Source organism: Barbus barbus (genome assembly GCF_936440315.1).
Source record: "Barbus barbus genome assembly, chromosome: 37".
Lineage (NCBI taxonomy): Eukaryota > Metazoa > Chordata > Actinopteri > Cypriniformes > Cyprinidae > Barbus > Barbus barbus.
The window spans coordinates 3,388,568-3,412,919 of record NC_136715.1 but is presented as its reverse complement, the minus strand read 5'-3'; the positions used below and the strand labels follow the sequence as shown (position 1 = coordinate 3,412,919).

The following is a 24,352-nucleotide window of genomic DNA, read 5'->3' as shown; positions in this document are numbered from 1 at the left end:
ATTCTTGTTTGCCAATTTGTGTGGATCAAATATTCCCATAAGGAAACGGCCTTCATAAAGGGATGTAAAAATGACAGTAGTAGTTGTTCGTTTGTTAGGGTTAAACCCCTGTCACATGACCCACGTAAGGGCTTCAGTGCTCCTCTTAACACAAGCGTCAAGTGCCGCTGTGATCTCCACATGAAAAATAACTAATATGAACTGGAGTTTACAGGAGGAATATTCCTGGTGTTTGTAAATATGGCTTCAATGCTGGGTAGGATATCAAAATGTAGGCTTCCAACAGAAGTAAAAAATTCGATACCTTACATAACTATAACAGTTTGGGGACAGAAGAAATGAAACTAGGGCTGTTAATAGATTGAATAATTCAATATGAATAAAAATGCATAGTATTTTAAAGCATTTAGGGCCAGATTCCCTAACAGCTTGCGCCAGCATAAACCATCTTTTAGCATTAAAATAGTACTGTCTGGATTTATTAAAGACACACGGTGAAGAATTAGCGCTGAAAAGGCATGGGCGCAGTTATTTTGTGCCTTACCTAATTGAATATGCATTTGTAGGAGTTTCCCTTTCAGATGCAAAATTTATGGGAGGAGAGTATTCAAATTAATCATGCAACACAATTTACGAACGTTTGCGCTAGTCAAATTACTGGTATTGCGCCATTATTTAACGCCCAAAACAAAATGTCTTAAAGCAGGTGGTAATTTGTGCTGCTCTTGGTAGATTGCGCTGGTCATTATGGAAATTATCTGGTTGCATCTGTTCTCTGTAATGAGCGCATTCTCAGTAAATCACATGCAGAATTTTCCCATCCCATTGGCGCTTTTATGGAATTGCGCTCTAATGCTAATTTGCCCTGTTTAATATATCTGGCCCTTAGGAGGGAAAAAACTAAATAATGTGTAATTGTTGGATTCGTGTAATATACAAAATATACACACTACAGTTTGGGGTCAGAAAAACTGTTTTTGAAAGTCTCTTATGCTCACCAAGGGTATATTGCCATTAATTACACACACACACAAAAAAAAACAGAAGCCAAATTAAGGTCCCCATAATGATATAAAATCAAATGTGTGTGTACATCTGAATGCTTCAACCATTCGCGTCCAAATATCCTCAACAAGGAAAAAAAAAAAAGGTTTTTTGGACACCAGCAGATCTGTGGCATATAGACAGAGGTGAGAAAAACAGCGTGTCCTTGAAAAGCTGCAATCCTGTGCATTTCCTGCAAGCAGAGAAATGAGCGAGAAAATAGGCAAGTAAAGACAGAGCGTCTAATGACACAATAGCAGAGGACAGCACCATATGCCACCTACTCACTCTCATTACACACACACACTCACACTCACTGACACACATGCGTTTGCTCTTGCATTATGCGATGCATTATGAGTAAGCACTAACGAGGGAAATCTGAATCTATTTGAATCTAAATTTGTCTCCAAAAAGATTCTAGAGCTTATGAATACAGTGTACGTGATTCACATGTACAAACATCTGGCTTGATAGAAGCTGCCAGCCAATCAGATGTCAGCAGAGCCCGCCCACCTTTAGAAGCCTCAGTACCGTATGGGTTCCCCAGGATGTCAGTCAAGTCAGGGAGCCAAGCGTCTTTGACGGCGGATTTGAAGACCTCTCGGTTGTCCAGACTCTGGAGTGGGCGGAAGTTGTTACGCAGGTATTCCACGGATTTAACATGATCCTGCTGTTCGGTGGTGAAGATGGAATAGAACGCTTCCAGCTGAGAGAGAAAGAGAGAGAGAGAGTATTTTTTTATATCTGTCTCTAATTTTTCAGTAAGTCATCTCCCAAGATGCCCAGAGTGTCTTTTTCCCTCCTTCCAAACTAGTGACTCAGAGGAATGTTATTTTAGCTCACAGGCTGATCAAAGACTGAAAACATGACCGACCGTCTGTCTTACTTTCGCCTTTGCAATGCCTTACTAACCTTCAGCCTCCATCCCTTTCCAGCTTTCTAAAAGCTCTGAATGTTCAGCTGAACTCACACACTGTCCTCTTTACATTATCCCCAATGTGAAGTCATCTGATGGATCACTTCAAACTAAGACACAGAGTAAGAGGAAGCACAGGCTGTGTGTGTGGGAATGTGTGTGGCTCTACCAATGAGAAACAGAACTTTGAAGGCACGAAAAAAAAATGTCATTGCAATTAAAGACCATTTAATTAAACCTCCAGTGGAAAATACCTCACAGGTAAAAGAGTTCATAAATCAATAATAATAAAAAAAAATCATTCATTTGTTCCTGCATTCATTCGTACTAAGCTTTGGATCAAGGTTGTTATATACACATAAATTCGCTTCACTCTTTTTTGAAATGACCCCACCAGAGAAAAACTGTCCCTGGATTTACCAATCTTGGCGCACTTCATGGCATAGAATTTTTGAAATATTGAAGAGTTTTGTTTTTGAGACCGCTTGCAACTAACAAGACTTTTGCATTTGTGTCTTTACAACATTTCTCAAAGACAGCTGCTCTGTTTTTGTGTTGTAACCTTCTTAGTAACTGATAACGTGTTATTTTTATAAAAAGTGACAAACAGTAATTATATATATGTAATATATTAAGCATGTAATAAAATTATTTTATTATTTTTGAAAAAAAATCTAATTTGTTTTTGACATTTATATTATATTTGTTTCTTTGTTTTTAATTTAGCACTGACTGTTCACTTATCTTCACGACGCTTGATTCTTTTTTTTTTTTTTACTTTTGTTAGTAAAGCTATTTTTAGTATTTTGTGATATAGTGGTATACAAATTCTGATATTATAAAACCCAGCAAAATCACAACATATATTATATATCGATACATATCAAAAGTCTATATATGGTAGAATATTTTGGTCATATCGCCCACTCCTAATAGAAACCCTCAAGAGCATTGTCAAATCCTACATTCCGGCACCAATACACCCCAAAGTCTAATTTGTGACATAATTTCCTGTGCTTTTGAGTTCCACACCGAGATCCACTGCATCAATATGGCGCTCTCGAATAATCTCCTAATCACAATCCTCATCTATTAATCCCTCATATGCAAAAAACACGCTTGTAAACAGCTTATTGGGAGTGGGCACCAGCTACAAAAGCACGCATCTTATTGTGTAGTAATCCAGCACAGATTTGTGTGTGTGTATGTTTATGCAATGACTGTGCATCATGGGTAAGAAGGTTAAGTAATCCCTGGTGGGAAATCACAGCAATAGGGCCGTTCTGGGTCACACATCTGTGCATTTGTGTGCGTCTCTGCTTAAAGGACATGTTGTAGTCTGATGGTTGAGTAATCCTTTATGGCTAACCACAGCAACAGGGCATTCTTGGGGCAAACTGCAAGACGTGTGTGTGATGTCCACCTATGCTCCAGATGTTGCAAATTCAGTAGACTGGCTAAGCATCGATCAGCTCTTAAAGCGCCCCAGAGCTCCGTCTGCTAGTCTCCGTGACCTACTTCCTGCTTTGATGAAGAACAAAGGAGCAAGAAAAATGGGGAGTGAAGGACAACGTCTTGAAGGTCTTCCTCCCTAGACTCACTTATATGTGCCTCAGCAGTGTTTCCTTTTAAACAAAATCACCCAGAGACGAATGGGAACAAAATAACTTTAAGAGGTGTCAAATGAAAGCAGAAAGCTTCTGTGGGCAGCTTTTATGGACTGTGTCTTCCTGTAGAAAGCTCGCTGAGCTGTGACCGTTACACATATCACTTCCTGCAGTTTTGATCTGATGGACTCAGAACATTTGGATACTGATGGTGACTCACACTTCTGAAAAAATCTGGGATATTATTGCGCATTTTTCAGTGGTTATACATAATAAGTCGACTATATGTAAATTCATGTAAATACCTTCACACCTTGTCAAAAATGATTAAAACTTTAAGATTTTTGCCCATTAGCCCAATTTTACTTTGAATGCAAATTGCTTTTTCAACACTATGCCATTGTATTCAATGTGTGCAAATCAAAGTTTTGACATCATCATTTCAAGAGTTTTCTCACTTTGTTAGTTTTCTGATTTGCATTCAAACCCTTAAAATGGGCTTTTAAATGAGCTGAATCTACTGTATGCCAATCTGTCTCAACAGAAATTTAAATAAAGAAAAATTGTAGCATGTGCAACACAACATATTAGCCTGGAATATTTTTTGGTTCAAATATCCTCTGTCTATGGATTTCTTAGTGGTGTATTTGCATAAGATGCGTGCTTGTGTTCATATATGGCTAGATGGAGCACAAGAAGAGAACACTGGGGTATTTTTTAAAGTAACTCCTTTTTAACTCAAAATGGCATGATATTAATGGCGGCACTCTTAAAAATAAAGCAAGATATAACATAGTTGTTGAAGATATTGAAGACAAGAATGCTAATTAAAGTTCTTTCATGACAACTTCTGGAAGATTTTAGCATGATAATGGATATGACAATGTTAATTTATTTGGTCTTGGTTGAATAGATCTGCTACGCTGCGGCTGCTGAATTGCTGCTGCTCTTGGTTATTGCTGTTGCTGTAGATTATAGCTGGTGCTGCAAAGCAAGTACAGGATCTTGCTACTGCTAATACATATGCAGATACGGTGCTGTGAGTATTTTAGACATACTGCTGCTGCACAAATAGCATATAAAATAACGCATAGAAGATTTATAAAGGTGGAGCTCGGGAAGGTGGAGGGTTACCCATGAATTCTCCAGTGAAAGCAAATGCTCTAGTGAATGCTAACAGGCATTTAAATGTAAAGCAGTAAGCTCATTGGCTGCATATGCAACATGAACCAATCAACTTGTGCCAATCAATTGGAGCAATTGGTTCAATTTCTATGTGAATATCATCAGTTAGTAGTAAGGAACCATCAGCCTGAGCCATCTAGAGTTTCATGACAGAACCTGGCATTAATGCTGCTACAAAAAACTAACTGAAACTAAAAAATATTTTAATAATAATAACAGTTGGCTAATTTCCTAGCCAACTGTTGAAAGAATAGTTATTAATATACATTGTGACTAACAAATTCACATGACAACAATACTGTATGACCTTGAACATACACATACAATATGATATATATATATATATGTACAGTGCCCTCCAAAAGTATTGGAACAGTAAAGACAAAATTGCTCTGTTGGCTGTGGAATCAAGACATTTACAAATATGATTAAAAGATGAATATGAGACAAAACTACAAAATGTCACGTTTTATTATTGGGTGATTTAACGCATACATGTTTTACCAGCTAAGAAGTTCAGCACTTTTAGAGTTTCATCCCTCTATCTGATGTGAGCATAAGTATTGGAGCAGTTGCCTCACAGGTCTTTCCAAGTGATCAGCTGTGTCCTGTTGCATTAATTCTTCAGATATTAAAAGCAGGGAATGTGTCGTATCAGTTATATCCATTACTTCTGTATTCTGAATCTTGCATTCGATGATGACACACACAAACCAAGATGAAGATGAGGGAGCTGACTTTGAGAGAAAAGCAAGCAATTTGGATGATAAAAGAAAAGAGGAAATCATTTAGAGCTCTAGCAAAAACAAAGGGCATGGAGAAATCAAGAGTTTGGAAACCACCAGCGACACCAGCAACCAACAACTACCTGATCAGCTGAGAAAACAACAGTAGTTGATGACAGACAAAGCTGTGAAAATAAAAAAGCACAAAGGTGAGCCAGAAGAGTTTTGGAACTGTGTTTATGGACCGATGAGACAAAGATGAACCTTTATCTAAGTGATGGGAAAGCAAAAATGTGGAGAAAAAAAGGAACTGCAATGATCCCAAGCATACAGCCTCATCTGTAAAGCATGGTGGAGGTGGTGTCATGGCATGGGCATGCATGGCTGTCTCTGGAACAGGCCCTCTCAACTTTACTGATGACTTAATGTATGATGACAGAAGCAGAATGAATTTGGAAGGGTACAAAACCATCTTGCCTACCAATATTCAAGAAAATACCACCAGATTAATTGGTAAGTGCTTCATATTGCATCAGGACAATGACCCAAAACACCCTGCCAGTTCAGTCAAGGAATTTATAAGAGCAAAGAAATGGAAAGTCTTAGATTGCCCAAGTCAATCTCCAGATTTAAATCCGATTGAACATGAATTTCACCAGATTTAGAGGAGAGTAAAGGCAGAAACTCCCCAAAACAAGCAACAATTGGAATTGGCTGCAAGGCTGGGAAAAGCATTTCAAAGGATGAGACCAAGAGTCTGGTGATGTCTATTGGTCACAGACTCAGTGCTGTGATTGTGCGCAAGGGATCTGCAACTAAATAATAGCTTTTAATCTTTTATATCTGCCTTATGTTCAACTGTCCCAATACTTATGCTCACATCAATGACTCTAAAAGTGCTGTTCTTTTTATTTGGTAAAACATGTATGTGTTGAAACGGCTCATAATAAAATGTGACATTCTGTAGTTTTGTCTCATATTCATCTTTTAATCATATTTGCAAATGTCTTGACTCCTCAGCCAACAGAGCAATTTTGTCTTTACCGTTCCAGTACTAATGGAGGGCACTGTATATATGTATATATATATATATATATATATATATATATATATATATATATATATATATATATATATAAATCTTTTTTTCAATTAATGTGTCATTGTCCTGTGTATCTTACATATTTCTATGAATTTAAAATGGCCAAAAATGACATATTTGCAATACTGCGTCAGCTGACAATCAGGTAAACAATAGTGTGGCAAACTGAGCCCCTTTCAAGATAAACAAGAAAAGCATAGAACCATTTACGAATTAAACAATGTACAGTTTTACGAATTATTCACACTGAAATTTGGTACTTCTGTCCATTGCAGTCTCATTTTAGTGTGTCAAATTAAATATGCGTTTTCTGTCTATTTCTGGTTAAAATAAGATTTTTATCGTTACAAAGTCTTGCACTATATGGTTACAAACCTTGAAAAGACTTTGAAATAACATGGAATCTTACATGACCAGATGAGGTTTATACAGAAATCCTTTGAACTTTTATACGAGCAAAGCCATATGGATCGGTTTCTGATGGAGAACAACCTTTACAAACAGACACTGTGTTCCCTATAAACTTCAGCCCTTACTTATCATGTCTTTCTTTGTTTGATATCTGAATCTAATAGTGCTGTGAGAGCCCACCTCACAGTAACCCCCCTGAGTTTTTCTGCCAGTCCTCTTTCCTCTATACTTTGGTGGAAGTACACCTGGCCTTCACATAGCTCTTCATGCAGCCTGTTAGCATGAAGATGCCCCATTTATAGTGTTTGGTTTTGTTATATTACAGTGTAAAAGCTCAGCTGGAGAGTTTTCCTTATCAATCAGAGCTCAGGAGCATTGCCGAGAGGGAGGACAGAATGCATGTGCGTAAGCGGTGCTGGGTGACGCATACTAATGGAGAGGCATGAGTCAGTGTAGCGAAAGTCTGAAGTCTTGTAGGGTCCATTAGAACAATAATCGGTATTACACACATTGCTCTTTTCTTTTATTTCTCATGCTGTTTGGCTGTTGCCTCAAAGCCCAGGTGTTTTTTATGCGCTCTGTCTAATAAATCTCAAACAGTTTTAACGTCTCAGACTTCTCAACTGTGTCAGCCGCTCTGTATTATGGGGAAATGTGACTGAGTTTTGCTTTGCGTGTAGTATAGACTTACCTGTTTGTAGGAGAGGAACACGGGCCGACTGAAGACGATCCACTCCACCACTTTACTGCAGGGTGGCGTGGTCAAAGAGCCGATGTAACGGTAGTAGCTCCCGATGGAGGACGGCAACAAGTCTCTGAGCACGAAGGGCTCTAGAAATGTCTCTTTTTCTGGAACACCAAAAAAGAACAAAAATACATTGAGAACAAGCATTTTATCTAGTTAGTAGTATTCGACAAACATACTATTTTTGATGCAAATATTGTTACCCTAGTAAAAAAGTAATATATTTAAAATACATTTATTTCATACTAAGTATAGTTCAAATCTATTAACATATTTTCTGGCATATCACTTGAGATTTACTGATATAAAAATTATAATAGCATTTTATTTGGAGGACTACTTGTGCACAATTCACATTTCTTAATATTAAGCCTAAAATGTGTTTTAATGTCACTATTGATGACAATTGTATGATCTTTGAAATATCGGTCTGTAAATGCAAGATATTTGTACCCGAAGCATACTAGCAACGGTTCCACTTTAGCACAATCAAATATACTTCAGCATATCTTTTGTTGGACTTCAGCATTACTTCCACACAATCAAAGCTCAAAATTAGTGGTTTCAAATGACCAGACTTTAAGTATACCTGTTTAGAATACTAAAAGTACAATTGCAGGGTATTTTATTAAGTACATAACTATGTAAATATATTGGTAGTATACTTAGCATAAAATAAATGTATTTCAAATATATTTTAGTATATTTATTTTTCACTAGGATAGTTTTTTTTATTTTGGGTTCTTCTTAACATTTCCATTAACAAATATTTTAGTATTTGAGAAATCAAGCATATTTGTAAATGAAAAATCAATGCAATACCATTGCCAAATGATGACATAATTTTTAACAATAAATATAGTTAAAATGATTCTTTTGATTTTTTGATGACATTTCACAGTCTTTTAGAGAATCAAATAATCAGCCATAACTACACATTTAATTTGTCCATTTATTTTTTATAAAATACTACTGACTCATAATGCCTACTTAGTAATTTGAACAAACAGTCAGTAATTACACTGATCTAGCAAGCCCCACAAACAGCATAACACAGTAAGTGTTTGATTCTTTAAGAAAATGACTCATAAGTCATTGATTTTAGAATCGGTTGTACTGCACCTGTTGTGCTGTACGGTTTGGATTTGTTTAAAATAATTTGCTCATAAAAGTAATTATTTCTGCAATCAGTCCACAATAGTCATACTGTGTTCCTCATTCACTAAAAAGAAGTGCTGCATGGTTTGGCTTCACTAAAAATGACTGACTTACAGGAGTCATTCTTTCGGGAATCTACAATAGTTTCACTATACTGTATGTTTCCGATTCACTAAAAATAACTTATGATTCAGTTGTTTGAGTCAACACCCACAACACTTTATCATCATGACTTTTGTATGCAAACACTCATATTTACTTTAGAATATTGAAACTGATTATGCAGCTTGCTTGTTTGATTATGACAAGTTTTTTTCTTTTGTACACAGCAAAATGGAGCAGCTGTAACTTTGAGATTAATCTCTGTATTGTCCAAGAATCGTTTTTCTCCACTGTTGTTAGTCCAAAAAGGGACACAGACCAAACTAGATGTTCAAGCTGTGGATGAGTTGTGCGTTTAGCATTTTAAAGCCACTCAATCCTCGAGAGGACACAATCTGCAGATTTCTACCCATAATCCTCCTCTGATTGAAACGCTTATCAGTTCCATCCAACAATGCCTGTCCAGCATATGGCTGGCCTGGCAACATGATAAAACGAGAACCGCTGAATTACAGCTTTCCACTTGAGTATTTCTTGTTCTGATTCTCAAATGCACAAACATTTTGCTTGAAATCGAGATAAACAGATGGAGAAAGTCGATTGGTTTGATGTGCAACGATGATGACGCACAAAGAATAAAATATATTGACAGTCGGCTGACCCATATTCCAAACCTAACACTAGGAATCCTGTTCAAAGGAGCTTAGCATGTAAACAGCATCTGATTTGGAAATATCTTTGCGGGAATTCTAAACATTTGATCATAGTACAGACTGAGCCCAGAAAAAAGCACTGTTGACACCGTTTGTCCCGTCATTAGGCCATTTGTGCGATTCCATGTCTTTAAAATACATTGTCAATGAGAGCAGTGATGGCCTGGCCAATGAAGACTTCAAAACACCCCTGGAAGACTGAATTAATGGACTTGTAATACATTCTGTAGAGAAACCGAGAGCTCATTTCATTGTTTTGATTTATGCACCCCTGAGAAGAGGCGTTCGGTTGAATGAACAATACTCAACGACTGGTGTGGGGCACAAAGGGACGAACATGAACTCGCAACACTCAACGCCACTACCAATCACAGCAGGATTTATAGATACTGTGATCCGATAGCAGTCTCATTATCACTCGTTGAGAGAGAGAGCAAAATAAACAGAAGCTCGCGCTCATTTATATGCGCCTAGATGACTAGTGTGTAAATGGGGAGGCTAACATGCCTTGTGTTGTGTGTATATTGAAATTAAGGTTGAATGAATGGTAATCCCCTGAAGGTTGGACTGGGAATGTAGAACTAGAGAGAGAGAAGCTTTCGCCGTGCCTCAGTGGCATGGTAATGGATGCCACAGAGCGCTTTTCTGTCACATGCACACACAGCCACAGGGCAAACACTCCAGTCACACATCCCTGTCTGGACCCAGCACGCCACCAACTCTCTCCGCCACATGCAGTCCTGTCACCGAAGCGTCCATCATAAGGTTACATCAGCTGCTGCGCACTAGGAGAATGTGCATAGCCAGTACAGTTGGGAGGACATTTTTATACTTTTGGATACTTCAGTTTCTGATGGATAAAATCAAATCCCATCCTTGTTTCTAATTAAAAGTATAGTTCACCCAAACATTTTTATTCTGTCATTAATTACTCACCCTCATGTCGTTCCAATCCCGTAAGATCTTTGTTCATCTTCGAAACACAAATTCAAATATTTTTGAAGAAATTCAAGACCCTGCATAGAAAGCATTTGAACTGATATGTTCAAGGCCCAGAAAGGTAGTAAGGACATTGTTAAAACAGTCCATGTGACATCAGGGGTTCAATAATTTTATGAAGCTAATACTTTTTATGCACAAAGAAAACAAAAACAAACAACTTAATTCAATATTTCCTTCTCTTCTGTGTCAGTCCTTGACAAGCATCAAAGACTGACAGGAAAGAGATGACATTTTTCAAATAAAGTCGTTATTTTTGTTTTCTTTGCATGCAAAAAGTATTCTTAAAAGTATCTTAATTTGTGTTCCAAAGATGAACATAGATCTTATTGGTTTGGAACGACAAGAGGGTGAGTAAGTAATGACAATTTTCATTATGGGGTGAACTATCTCTTTAAATATCCTGTTTCAGACTGAAATACATTAGAATACAAGAAAAATGGTTTGCAAATGCTGTTTCATATTGACTTTAAATGAGTACTTCACCTAAAAATCATGAGCGAACAGGTGAACAGGAGCCCATACTGTATTTTGTCGCTCAAAAAAAGAAGATATAGCCATCATGATGGTTGTCCATACAATCCAAGTGGAAAAGTCAATCTCTATATAACAGTAGTTATAAGTTAGAAAAACCACTTATATTAAAAAAAACAAAAACAAACCATTACTTCCGTACAAATGTGCGAATGAAAGTTCACACGATTTTACAATAGATGTTAACATTACTACATTGTGAAGCTTGTGCAAAAAATGATGCACAAGTGCAGAGGGCTGCGAACTTTATAATACAATTATGTTACACTTCACATCAGTTTACATCAAGCATAAACTTCCATGATTGCACGCCAATTTGCTTCAGAAGACACTGAATCATCCACTGGGGTCATATGGATTAATGTCATGATGGCTGAATGTGTTTTTTTGGAACATAACCTCTCTGGTACCCATTCACTGCATTATATGCACTCATAGAGTTGGATTAATTTCTAATAATCTTAATTTTTCTTAATTTTAAGAAAGAAAGTCGAGTAAATTATAAGAGCATTGAAATGTTTAAGTAAACCTTCAAACAAAACTTTAACTAAAAGTGGCCATATTCCATACTTTTGTAGCATTTTTTGCACACTGTTACTCAAAAACAACATCATTTAGTTTTATATGTAATTCTTATTACATGAACATCATGTAATTCACAACAGCGTTCATCTGGGCAGGCCAAGTTCTTGAATAGTAAAGATGCATTAATGTGAATGTAAATTATGTTAAAGAAATTACATTATCTTGGTAAATAATCCAATAATTAGGTAAATAAGAGTGGCAGTGGTGCCTGCGTTTGAGCAACTCACTAATGGGTGAATGTGACATGAGCCATGTTGATATGGTTTAGAACGTGTCATTGCTTTTCCTGTCGTAAATGTGAACATTTTGATCAAGCTACTTCATTTCCATAAATAGCCCGAGTGGACTGGAGAGGGAGCTCAATCTACAATGCACTTCATCATACTGTGAAAAAGCAAGGAATTTCCAGCTATCCATTATATATCCACTTTTAATAGCTTCAATAACTCTGAAACTACTGTCGTGAGCGAACCCGACCCCAGCCGAGCAGCTCTATATGGACCTCATTTGTCCCCGCCGCTGACGTTAAAATGAAGTATGCACTTCATAAGAGATTCATTAAAACCTGCTCATGTTAACGCCAGGCGAAGGAACAAAAGCTTACATGCTTGAATTAAGGATTCGCAAGTGACACATTCCCAGAGGGCCTGTATAATGCGCTTGCATATGTCGCCTCGACCCGAACTCTATTGTAATCTGAAGCAAACGCATTGCTGTTCACACTGGGCTGTTCTCACAGAGTGCACAGGCTTGTAACATGCGACTGGGCGTTTGCATGGCACGTCGGCTTCTAACGTGTACTGTAGTTTAATATTTACCGTAGGAGCCTAATGGATGATCGCTTAACAAGACAGCTCTTCTCTTCCGCCAGCCAGGAGCTTTAAATACAGCATGTAAAATTCTTCGAACACGGATGCACACCTCTTAAGCACCAACACTAGCCGAACACTGATCAAAATCTAGCCGGATTGAGGAGAAACAGGTTTAAGAATTCACATACGGCCGCATGTGTGTCATTTGAGTTGCAAATCGTTTGGTTCAGCTTCCTGCATGCATTGTACATATTTGGCAGGAGATCAGCAGGTTGAAATTATAGACGTCTGAGCGCTGACAGTGGAGACGCGGTTCTGAATATGTGCAGACCCCCTGCTCCTATCTGTCTGGGATAAGAAGAGAGATCGCAGCTCTGTCCCACCTCCCGCCGAGAACACACACACATACACCTCCATTCCACCCCCTACTCTAAGCTTACTGAGCAAACAAGATCAACACGCTCCAGCAAACAGGCCGCAATAGTCTGGCTGGTGTGGACAAAGTGAATTAAAAGGATGAATAAATGCATCTCTGTCGGCTCTCCTCTCGTAGTTTATTGTATGAAGGGGTCAAGGTTTGGCTGTACAGTAGATGCTGTAACTAGACCAAATTGGGACAAAAAGCACCTAAATTGACCCTTTGCAAAGACTCACCCCCTTGCTATGTCCGACAAGCCATGCAAGTCAGTGTTCTCAAGCAGTGAAAAATACATAGTGGAGCAAAGAGGAAACTGACAATGCGCCGACAGATAAGACAGAACAGGTTACTTTGGCATGATACTTATGAAACAAAGTCTTATCTTTCAAATTTGGTCATTTTCTGAGAAATTCAAACATTAAATACTGTTTTGTGGCTCTTTAATGCATCGTAACAGATCACTGTAGCATCTCAGTTCAAGTAGCACGTGGACGATCATCTTTTCATATTTACTTAAAGCATGAAATAAACATGAATGAACATCAGAAGTTGAAATTTTATTTCAACCACGAAAAGATGCCAAATACGCACAGTTTTTCAAGTTTAAGTCCACCAAAGTTAATCTATCTTGTCTGGTTGTTGTCGGACAAAATGGCAGATTCTACATTATGATTGGTCAGATCGCCTGTCAATCAAGCTCTCTGTGAAGTTTCAATTGATGGGCATTCAAAAGTAGCCGCATTTTCTGATATAAAGTCACAGGCAAAAAAAACAAAAACAAATCTTGTTGGCTTACAATCAAAGAGAGAACGGAGTAAGATTGGGGACTGAAGTTTTTGCTCACAATTAAATTAAATTTTAGTTATTTTTCCTATATGTTTATTCCTAACAAGTACCAAAATAATTGTCAAGGATTTGAATATTAAACAGAATATTTTAACATAACATATCTTACGATTCCCACCATCACAGCTGTGACACCCAAATATCATAGAGACTTTGAAATTGGCTCTTTTAACCATACCAAACACCTTAGCAACACATAGCCATGTCCTGGCAACACCGGAGTACCATGGTGGCGACTTATGATGACTCACAAAATTTTTTTTAATCAACAAAAATTGTTAAAATGTAGTATATCAGCCTCATCACATTCATGTAACTCCCATCAACGTCATCAGATAGTGTCATAATCTTTGTCATCTGGCAGCAGGTGGAGGCAGAACTATTTTCAGTCACGGTAAAATCCCTTTTGAGTGGGTGCCGTTTAAAGTGAGTGCCATTATTACACTGCATTAGAGCTGATCTCTTTGTCAGAATGGCACTGCGATGCTTTTAGTACCACGGCCGTCCGATTACACCACGACTTCGTCATTCTTTCTCTCTCGCTCACTTTCTACGACTTTCTCAGTAGGCAGCACAAATCGCAGGCCGGTAATTACCATCAAAGCCTCGGCGTGCCTTTAAACTTCGCACGGACACATGGAGAGATGTTCCTGAGATGACTGAAAAGCAGGCAGAACAAGAGTATATTAACTAAGAAACCCTTTAAGACATCAATTTGCTCTGTCTGAGTCACTCACAGACCTCACTGTTTCATCTCAATATTCCAGAATATACCGTTCAGTTCATGCTGGGAGCAGCTGGTGGTGCCTTCATCATATCAGAGCTTTTAATGTCTGGAAGCGGAGAGAAGGAACATTGAGGAAATTGTAGATGACTTTAAGAGGGTCAACTTACATAAGGTAATTTTCAGAGTACTGTCATCTTGTGAAATCAAAATGATCTTTTGCTGCCCCTAGGCACAGTTAGCCAATATTTAAAATCTTTAAAGAGGAAGTATATCGTTTCTTAAATATTAAAATACTTTAGAAGTATAAAGTTATACTATAAGTAGCTCATTCTAATTTTGTCTTAAACTGTCTCAATTGCAATAATGCTGTCAATGTACCATTCAACACTGATCCTACCAGAATGTGATTAAACAGCCCATCCCTGTGAAACAGTATTATGATGGACCAATGCTAGCTTTTGGTACTTTTTTATGTTTGTGTACCAGCTTGTGATTCCTCTAACACCAATTCTGTTCATCCATTTGGTGTCTAAAGTGTCTACCCTTTCATCTGTCATCAGACAACAGAGATCGCCAAACAAAAACAAGAGCACAAAATTACACACATTTCCATCAAAGCCAGAGACAAAATGACAGCTTGTAGATGATGTGTATGCATGCATGGGTGTTTGTCTGTTCGCCAGCCTAGATTTATGACAAGAATATTTATATATTGTATAAATATACAGTGATAGGTTTGAGCACACTTTCTGCTCAACAAACCCTTGATTTCTCAGCCAGATCTCCTGACTCAATATCATCATCATATCATCATCCCGTTAGTCAGAGGCCGCAGGGGCCTGAGGCTGAGATCCTGTCAGAACTGAAGCGTTCTTTCACAAACAGACTGACTAATAGCAGTTGAGTCTGCTTTGTTCATTCCAGCATGTAAGACACACTGGACAGCAACAATTTATCAGTTATTGCAAATGCATGTAACCAGTAAAAATTATTACATGTGATACAATTCAATACTGAACACTCAATCTGTATTACAATATTCTGTTGGAATACATAATACACGACTCACCGTGATGAACCACTCCTCTTAGTCCATGAATAATCGGATCTACTGCAGGATTGTCCTTCATCCCCACCTGAGAAAGAGAGAATGAATACAAGAAGAATTACTCATTTGTGTTGGTTGGTTGGTTGGATGGATGGATGGATGATAGATAGATAGATATAGAAGGGTTTGTACATTACACAGGAAAAAGCTGCTAGATAGTCTGAAAGGAGCACATGATGTTAATGCGCTGTGCTTATGTCATAAAAAGTAAAATGATTGCAATCACACACAAACACCCCCTTACATAAGAGAACCCATTGTGCATCAAACTGCTTCAAAAGCCGCCCGTGTTTGAGATGCACCTGAACTGACTGAATTGTTGAACACAGACACAAGACCCCAGAATGCAATAAAGCCTGAAAGAGAGAAGCTACAGCACTGACCTTTAATGTGTGTATCTGTGTCTGTGTGTGCGTTAGTGAAAAGGAATGATCGCTTGCTCTGGGCTGACTATTAAAAAAAATAAATAAAATGGTTTGAAAATAATTTTAACAATCTTGACCCTAAAAAAAGCAAAGATCAGGGAAAATCCATAACAGGCAGGGTACTTCCTTTGCTTCTCTTGGATGGAGGTGTATCAAATAGAGGTTTGTGCTTTTAAGAAGCCCTTATAGGTTTGAATCAGGAGACAGGCTTTGACAGAGAGGACCCAAGGGGTGAGGTCTATTGTTGAGTCTGTGCACATGCGTGTGTGTGTGCTGGTTGTGTGTCACGGAGACCAGTGCTGGTTAGCCGATCTAACCAACCTTCCCATGAGTCTGGAGTGAAAAGGATTCACGCACTTCCACTGGCCCTTAGTCACCGTCTCTCTCACATAAATCTCTCCAGGCTCTTTGAACACTCTTGTGCTGTTTCTTGCATGAAAGAGAATTCCAGAAGCTCGATGCAGGAAGTGGGCGCTGAGAGCAAACGGCACAATACAACAATTGCAATACAACAACTGTCTAGAACAGTTTTCTTAGACATGTTTCAGCCACAATGTAGAGATTGGTCACTGAGGACAGACAGAGTCAAAACAACTGACAGAGAGACAGACAGACAACAGACAGAATAGGGTGTTTGTTTGTTTGTTTGTTTTAATGTCATGCCAGCTTCTGTGACTATTTTTTGTGGCTATGTTCAGAAAATTTTATGGCAGAAAAACAGAGAGCAGACAGATGGAAAGACAGGCAGACAGATAAACGAAAAACAAATGACAGACAGACAGTGGGAATGACAGACAAGTAGAGAGCAAACAGAACAACAGACAGATAGAAAGAAGGACATACAGACATATAGACAGATATAGAATGACAGACAGCCAGAGACAACATTAGAAAGACAGATAGCTACACAATGACAGACAGACCGACAGAAAACAGACAGAACAATACACACAAACAATGACAGACAGAGGGGCAAGGAATGACAGACAGATTCTTAAGGGGTTGTGGCTGAAAACTCAATCCTTTTTTTTTTTTCTTTGAAGCAAGAGGAAGTTGGAATGGCACTGTGTGGAGAACAAAACACGGAATCAGCAACTGGCATATTTTTCTTATTTTAGAAGCAGGACTTGCTCGCCTCAGGACAGCTAAGGCCAGAGTCTGTGAAAAATGATGAGGCCAAAAGTGCCGGGCCGGAGGAAGAGAGAGAGAGACAGTGTGAGGTCTCCGTAGGTCAACAACATCAGACTGACAATGGAGGAAACTTAAAGGGAAAATTCTGTCATCGTTTACTTACCATCATGTCGTTCCAAAATGACAAATGACAAAACTGTTTAGTTGCCAGCACTCTTCAGAAAATATTATTTTGTGTTCCAAAGAAGAAAAAAGTAATTTAGGAGCAACATGAGGGTTTGTAAATGATTTTAAATTTTTGGGTAAACTATCAGTTGAATGTAAGGAATAGTTGCCATCTAGGTAGAGACATTTAACCTGAGTTTCCTATGTTGCCGTAGCAGAACGTTCACTAAAAAGAACCAGTTCAAAAGAATAATTTGTTTGTGAACCGTTTGCCTGAGGCTCTGGATTACAGGTATAATAATGATGTAAGGATTAATAATGTAAATAATGTTCAGTTTTTTGCACAGACTGATTGTTTGGCTTCATAAGACCTCAAGAGCCACAGGTATTACTGATGTCTTGCCTGTATGTGCTTTTTATTTGACTGTTACGTTCCGGTAGCTACTGACTTGCATTTTATGAATCAATAAGGACCACGGTATTCTTATAATCTTGGGTGGTCTGAGGGTGAATAAATTTACAACAAATCTTCATTTTTTGGTGAACTATCCCTTTAACAGAGCTCATATTGCATTCTACACTGCATTAATATGGGCTGGAATAGTGAAAGCACTCTACAAATGAGCCAGTATGCAAGAGGTCACCCACAAGCCACAAACACCTGGACTTCCTTGTAGAACAAACAGCTTTAAACTCAGTTTAAGACCTCTGTTCCACCTCACGAGTAAAAATAGCACATGCAAATCAATAAAGTTCAAAGTACATTTTAGCAGATGGAAAATAAAAACGCTCATTTATTGTACTGAGCTCAGAGTGAGGTTTTTAATACGGCAGCTGTAACAGAGAGAGAAAGAAAAAAGATAGAAAGCCCTGCAATTGATTAAAAGTAAATGAGAAATGCAAATAACTGCAAGCTATAAAGCAGCACAAGACAATAACTTGAAACAATAACCAACAATAAATTATATACAACCTAAAAACGATTTATAGTGTCCTGGGCCACCAACAAGCCTGTGGTTTCAAGTGTATAAAAGAAAAAAATCTTTGGCGATATGCTAGCAGCTAATAGCTGCACTTTAGTTTGTAGACATGTGTCTTGTAAATAAGCCTATGAACATATCATGACAGATGTTACGACTGCTATCTTCAGGGACAAATAGACTAAATGGTTGAGCAATAAAAAAAATGGTGTGAGTTCCAAATAAAAAGAAATATCGAGCGGGACACATGCTACAAAGATGTCCTCCGATAACTGCATATGAGAGAGATTGAGACTGCAGAGTGAGGGTATAGAGGGGGACATATATAAAACTCTATTCAGGTGAGATTTAGACATCCTTTTCAAATGGAAAACCTTGTCATGTTATTTACTGATTAGTCTTATGAGCTTTGGGGGTGGTGGATGGAGGATATCTCAGATTATACATTTTGTCTTTAAAGAAAAGCTAAAGTCTATAACAAACATCTATATATGCAGTAAAGTTTTAATGAATGATTTGGAGATTTGGTATTTCAATTAAATATATACAGTACTGTTCATAGATTTGGGGCTGGTGTAGTTTTTTTTAAATGTTTTGAAATAAGGGGTGCACTAATTTGATCAAAAATACAGTAAACCAGTAATATTGTGAAATATTACCGAAACATTTCTTATTATTATCATTTTATTTTTGTTGAAAATAGTGGTACTTAATATTGTGATTTGATTTTTTTCAGGATTCTTTGTTGAATAAAAACACTCAAAAGTACAGAATTTATTTGAAATACAGACAGAAAAATACAAAATCTTTGTAACATAAATATATTTACTATCGTTTTGTTCAATTTAATGTAAAATAAAAGTAGATTTTTTTTTTAAAAGTCTGTCATTTTTCAGTTTCTCCCATTTTTGCGTCAGGTGGAACTATTTGCTGTCAAATCAAAAATAGTCTATATATAACTATATACTATATAAAAATACATTGTTACTTGTGTAATGCTACTACGTCTACATCAATAGGTGTCATATAGGATGACTGCAATATTGTCTAATGCAAACAAATAAATAAATAAAGTGCATTATTTAACATGTTTAAGCTGTTATAAGCGTGAAATCACTTAAAGAATGTTTTACTGTCCTTGTGGCGACATTTTGTAGGCAAAACCTGACCCATTCACTCCTCTACGTTCAATTGTTTTTTGAAGTGTTTGATGAATCTTTTGAACTCTGGATTATTACAGCCTGACTGTACTGACAGATGTGTAATTTCTCAAAATGTGAGAAATGATTATACAAATCCACCCACCCACACACACACACAGCTCCTGGTAAAAGACTGTGAGCCTTAAATTGCTGTTTTATAATTATCGCAGCGGGGTTGACAAAAGAACAGCACAGAAAGGGAGTGAATACGTGTGTGTTTTTCCATATAGAAAACAGCGGCCGTGAGTTTTCTGTGGGTGTGAAGCTTCAGTATCGTTGAACTTAATGGGAAGAGAGAAAACCTCCTTGCAAAATCAATGCTGTTTAATGCCAGCACTTAGCACTGACAAAGCTCAGCCGGCTGAACATGAAGATGCTTTTGAACCGAACCGAGTTCTCACCTGAAAGAAGACAGCCATGGCCGCAATTACTCGCTTCTCCCGTATGGCTGTGTTAAGACTGTCAAAGTCGTCTGAGTTATACATGAAGATCTGCATCTGTGTGTGAAAGAGAGAGAGAGAAATGTGAGAATCCTGTTAGTCGGAGACCTTTAGCCAATCAGATTGTACACACAGACAAAACACACATAGTCCATTATCAAATCTAATATCTCATAATCTCATGGCCTCTAATCTGTCTCATCCTGTAATCTCCCGAGAGCGCTTGGCTTCCTCGTGTTTCCGTTTCAAACGTCAGGCCCTGTCCATCCTCTTATCACTCTGATGGGATCTTTGGCAGTAGATCAGGCTAATAAATGTGCTCAACTCTCCACGAACTCCAACAACGCCTGTCTAAATTGGCAGCGGCCGTCTGTTATTCTCCATTGTCAATACCTTTTCCCACAAAAACGCTTCAAAAAAGACAACAAAGATGAACGGTATTCTCGTTGGCAGATAGTGATCAATATTGTGTGGCATATATTTAGCAATGGAGAAACTGGACAGAATCCTGTTGAGTTCTGAAAGGAGTTAGAAAAGGAGGAAACAATAACAGCGGAATACAAACACTGACTAGAAATTGTTACATTCTAAAAGAACTTTCCCTTAAACCAGAGTCGCTCCAACATTCTTTTATCACAGTGATGATGGTTAGGGATGAGTAATGCTGCCAGTGTATTAAAAATGCACTTCATACATAAAATGACTAATTAGAGCTCTTCTATGATAGTGTTTTTAATTTCTGATTTCAAAAGTATTGTCATACCGTGAAGTCAAAAACGGGAGGGTGATACAACTGTCCTGATATAACGATAAAGAAGAAGAAAAAACAAACAAACAAACAAAAGGAAAATAATATCATGGAAAGTACATGTCAAGGTCAATAATGATTTTAAAATATCAGATAATCAGATCATTATTTTGATCTTTTTATGGTAAGGCAAGGTTGTCATTTGGTGCGACCCAAAAAATAATGATATTTCTGAATTAATTAATAAAAAAAACCCTTTTACATATATTTTAAATAAACTGCATAAAATATATTTAAAATTTTAAGAATATTGATAAGGATATGTACATAAGTATTTAAGGTGTATATGGTAAATGGTACAACAAAAATGGTAAACGTTATTCTTAAAACTGAACTGGTATAATAATAATAATAATTATTATAATTATTATTTTATTTTTAGAGTTAAGAAAACATATCAAACCAACATGAGAGTGCATTTCTAAAAGCTTTTTTATGGCATTGACCACATGTCATGTGGTTAGGGGAGGGGTTCAAAAAGGGGCCTGATTACATCAGATGAAAACAAACTTGTTTTAGAGACATGGATAGTATTTACATTGTGATGAAAGATTACAAAGATTTTTCTTTGGAATAACATACACATGAATTTTTAACAATAACATCAGAAAATGCGACTTTTTTTCCTGAAATTATTCAACATTTCAGGAGAAAACATCAACAATGAATTGTACATCTCCACAGAAGATCAGTAGCATTATATATATATAGCCCTCAGTTCAATTCTCTTAAAATGATGAAAGAAAGGCTTGTTGCCTACCACATCAGCTTGTTTCTCCTCACTTCTCTGTTAGCATTGTCAATATTATGCCTGCTGCATTTTCTCGCCTCTGTAATCCTTACACGAGGCCCACTTTGATCTAATTCAGTCTCAAACACCTCCATAGTTTCAGATCACAGATCGCACGCCGCATGCCGGAGAATTCACGAGCCTACGGGCCTGAGATTAACGCCTTCATCCGTGGCGTTGTGTCTTACAGGCAGTGATTAATGACATAAATATCTGGGCAACTTCTTAGAACACGCTCTCAAATGAAAGTCAACAGCAGACAGAGAGGGATATTAACATAACAGGGTTGTGAGTATCTTAACCTCTCACTATTGGAAGCTGTCTGCAACTGTTTGTATTCAAGCGGGAGGAGAGGTAACAGACTGGCGCGTTCTCCGTACAAGACAGAGAATGACTAACATTACGCTGAGAATCACACAAAAGACACGCCAGTCTTTACAGGGAGATAAGCAAGTGTAGAAACCAATGATGTTGATATATGAACATTTTATATCGTTTTTTTTCAGTCTTTGTTTTATTGATTGTTGAAAGCAGCTGGAACACTGACATAATATATAAGATAAACTACATTTTTTTTTTACTAGGGAATTAGAGTAGTTTTGACGGAATTTTGAAGTGTATTTGATCGTACCCGTAGGCATTGAACACAGCTGTGTAGAAGACATACCATAGAGTATATGAGTACTGAAAACAGTTAATAATTGGTTTTAACGACACACACACACACGGTATATATACACATATAACAATTCAAAAGGTCAAGGATGCATTAGATTGATCAAAAGTGACAGTAAAGACATTTAAAATAACAACAACAAAAAATATTTATTAACCACCAAATCAGCATATTAGAGTGATTTCTAAATAAATTGTAATATTTTACTACATTGCTGATTTACTGTATTTTTGATCAAATAAATGCAAGCTACTTATTTCAACGACATTGAAAATCATACTGTACATACATTAGTTTTTTTTATAATATAATTTTTTTTGTCCTATAATCCTGCTTTGAGGAGTGTCTTTATGCATGTCTTTATACACTGCCCTCCAAAAGTTTGGAAACGCCCTAGAAAAGTGGGGTTTTGGATAATATTGGCATGAATCATTTTTTATTTGTGATAATTTTGCACTGATAAGGGACAACACAAACTACGAAAACACATTTTATTACAGTTTATACATAGATTTTTTTTTTTATTTCGATTCATCAAAATATCCACCATTAGCAGCTATTACAGCTCTGCATAATCTGGGCGTCCGAGCTGTCGGTTTATTCAAACATTGACTTTGAATTGGCAATCAATTGTTGAAGCTACAGTATTAAGGTGTGCTGACCCAAAAATCTTTGTTTAAACCAAGATTAAACCAGTAACATCCAGTAGCATCACAGCTGGCAAAGGGGCATGTCTGACTTTGACATGTATATACTGCCATTATTATGTTTTATTGCTGGTCTTCAATGATAATGTCAAGTTACTTTAATGTATTTGCACCAAAAAATGATAAGGATTTATGCTGATATCGTCCAAAACCACACTTTGCCAGGGGTGTTTCCAAACTTTTGGAGGGCAGTGTATATGTGACCTTGGACCACAAAACCAGTCTTAAGTCGCTGGGGTATATTTGTAGCAATAGCCAAAAATACATCGTAAGGGTCAAAATTATTCTTTCGATTTTATTGGATTTTTCTTTCATGCAAAAAATCATTAGGATATTAAGTAAAGATCATGTTCCATGAATATATTTTGTAGATTTCCTACCGTAAATATATCAAAACTTAATTTTTGATTAGTAATATGCATTCCTAAGAACTTTAAAGGTGATTTTCTCAATACTTAGATTTTTTTTGCACCCTCAGATTCCAGATTTTCAAATAATCTCGTACAACTATTGTCTGATCCTAACAAACCATACAATCAATGGAAAGCTTATTTACTCAGCTTTCAGATGATGTATAAATCTCAAATTCGAAAAATTGACCCTTATGACTGGTTTTGTGGTCCTGGGTCACATATAACTGTAGTAGTAGGTTTATTATTCTGAACAGCCATGGAGTTTGCACCGTAGTCAGTGCTCTGTAAAAGTCTATAAATGCTAACAGTCATGAGTGTGTGTGTGTGTGTGTGTGTGTGTGTGGGAGGGTGATAGACTATGCTAAACACTAAACCACCAGAGGCTTCATTACAGAAATGTCAATAATTTATTCTGATTCATGAAAGAATGAAAATTATAGCAGTAGGGAGAGAATGAACCTTGTGTCAGGTCACCTTTATAGCACAGCATAAACACAAACAGTCGTGCACACTCGCACGCATGCAAATACATGAAAACACACACAGTTACTAAAGGGTGCTGTTCAATCAAAATGCAATGGAGCAGAATTTACAATAATGGAGCATTGTGCTTAAGCCCTGTAAAATAGATGAATAAATACAATAAAAACACAATATGATGATTAACTCACCAGAGGCTTTATGCAGTTAAACAGTTCTACACAATCATTAGTAATGCTTACTATGGGTCTGCATCATTTTCATACTTGGATTCTGGGATTTCAACAAACCTGTACGTATTACAAATACAATTCCAGATTTGATTTTTGACTGGCGGACAATGAAGTGGAAAAATCTCTCACATTTACATTAACCTAAGTCATATCTAGAGACCC

The 24,352-nt window shown here is 37.2% G+C and overlaps 1 protein-coding gene across 2 annotated transcripts in view; it reads right to left on the bottom strand.

Moving 5' to 3' along the window:
* Nucleotides 1-24,352, bottom strand: part of LOC306857254 (receptor-type tyrosine-protein phosphatase gamma-like) — a 232,741-nt gene that overhangs the window by 43,597 nt on the left and 164,792 nt on the right. For both annotated transcript variants that reach the window (XM_079397099.1, XM_079397100.1), the window contains exons 5-8: nucleotides 20,045-20,140; nucleotides 15,702-15,768; nucleotides 7,685-7,842; nucleotides 1,561-1,753 (exon numbers count right to left, since the gene is read on the bottom strand). In XM_079397099.1, coding sequence (XP_079253225.1) covers nucleotides 1,561-1,753; nucleotides 7,685-7,842; nucleotides 15,702-15,768; nucleotides 20,045-20,140 — 514 coding nt within the window. The remainder of the gene's footprint in view (nucleotides 1-1,560; nucleotides 1,754-7,684; nucleotides 7,843-15,701; nucleotides 15,769-20,044; nucleotides 20,141-24,352) is intronic.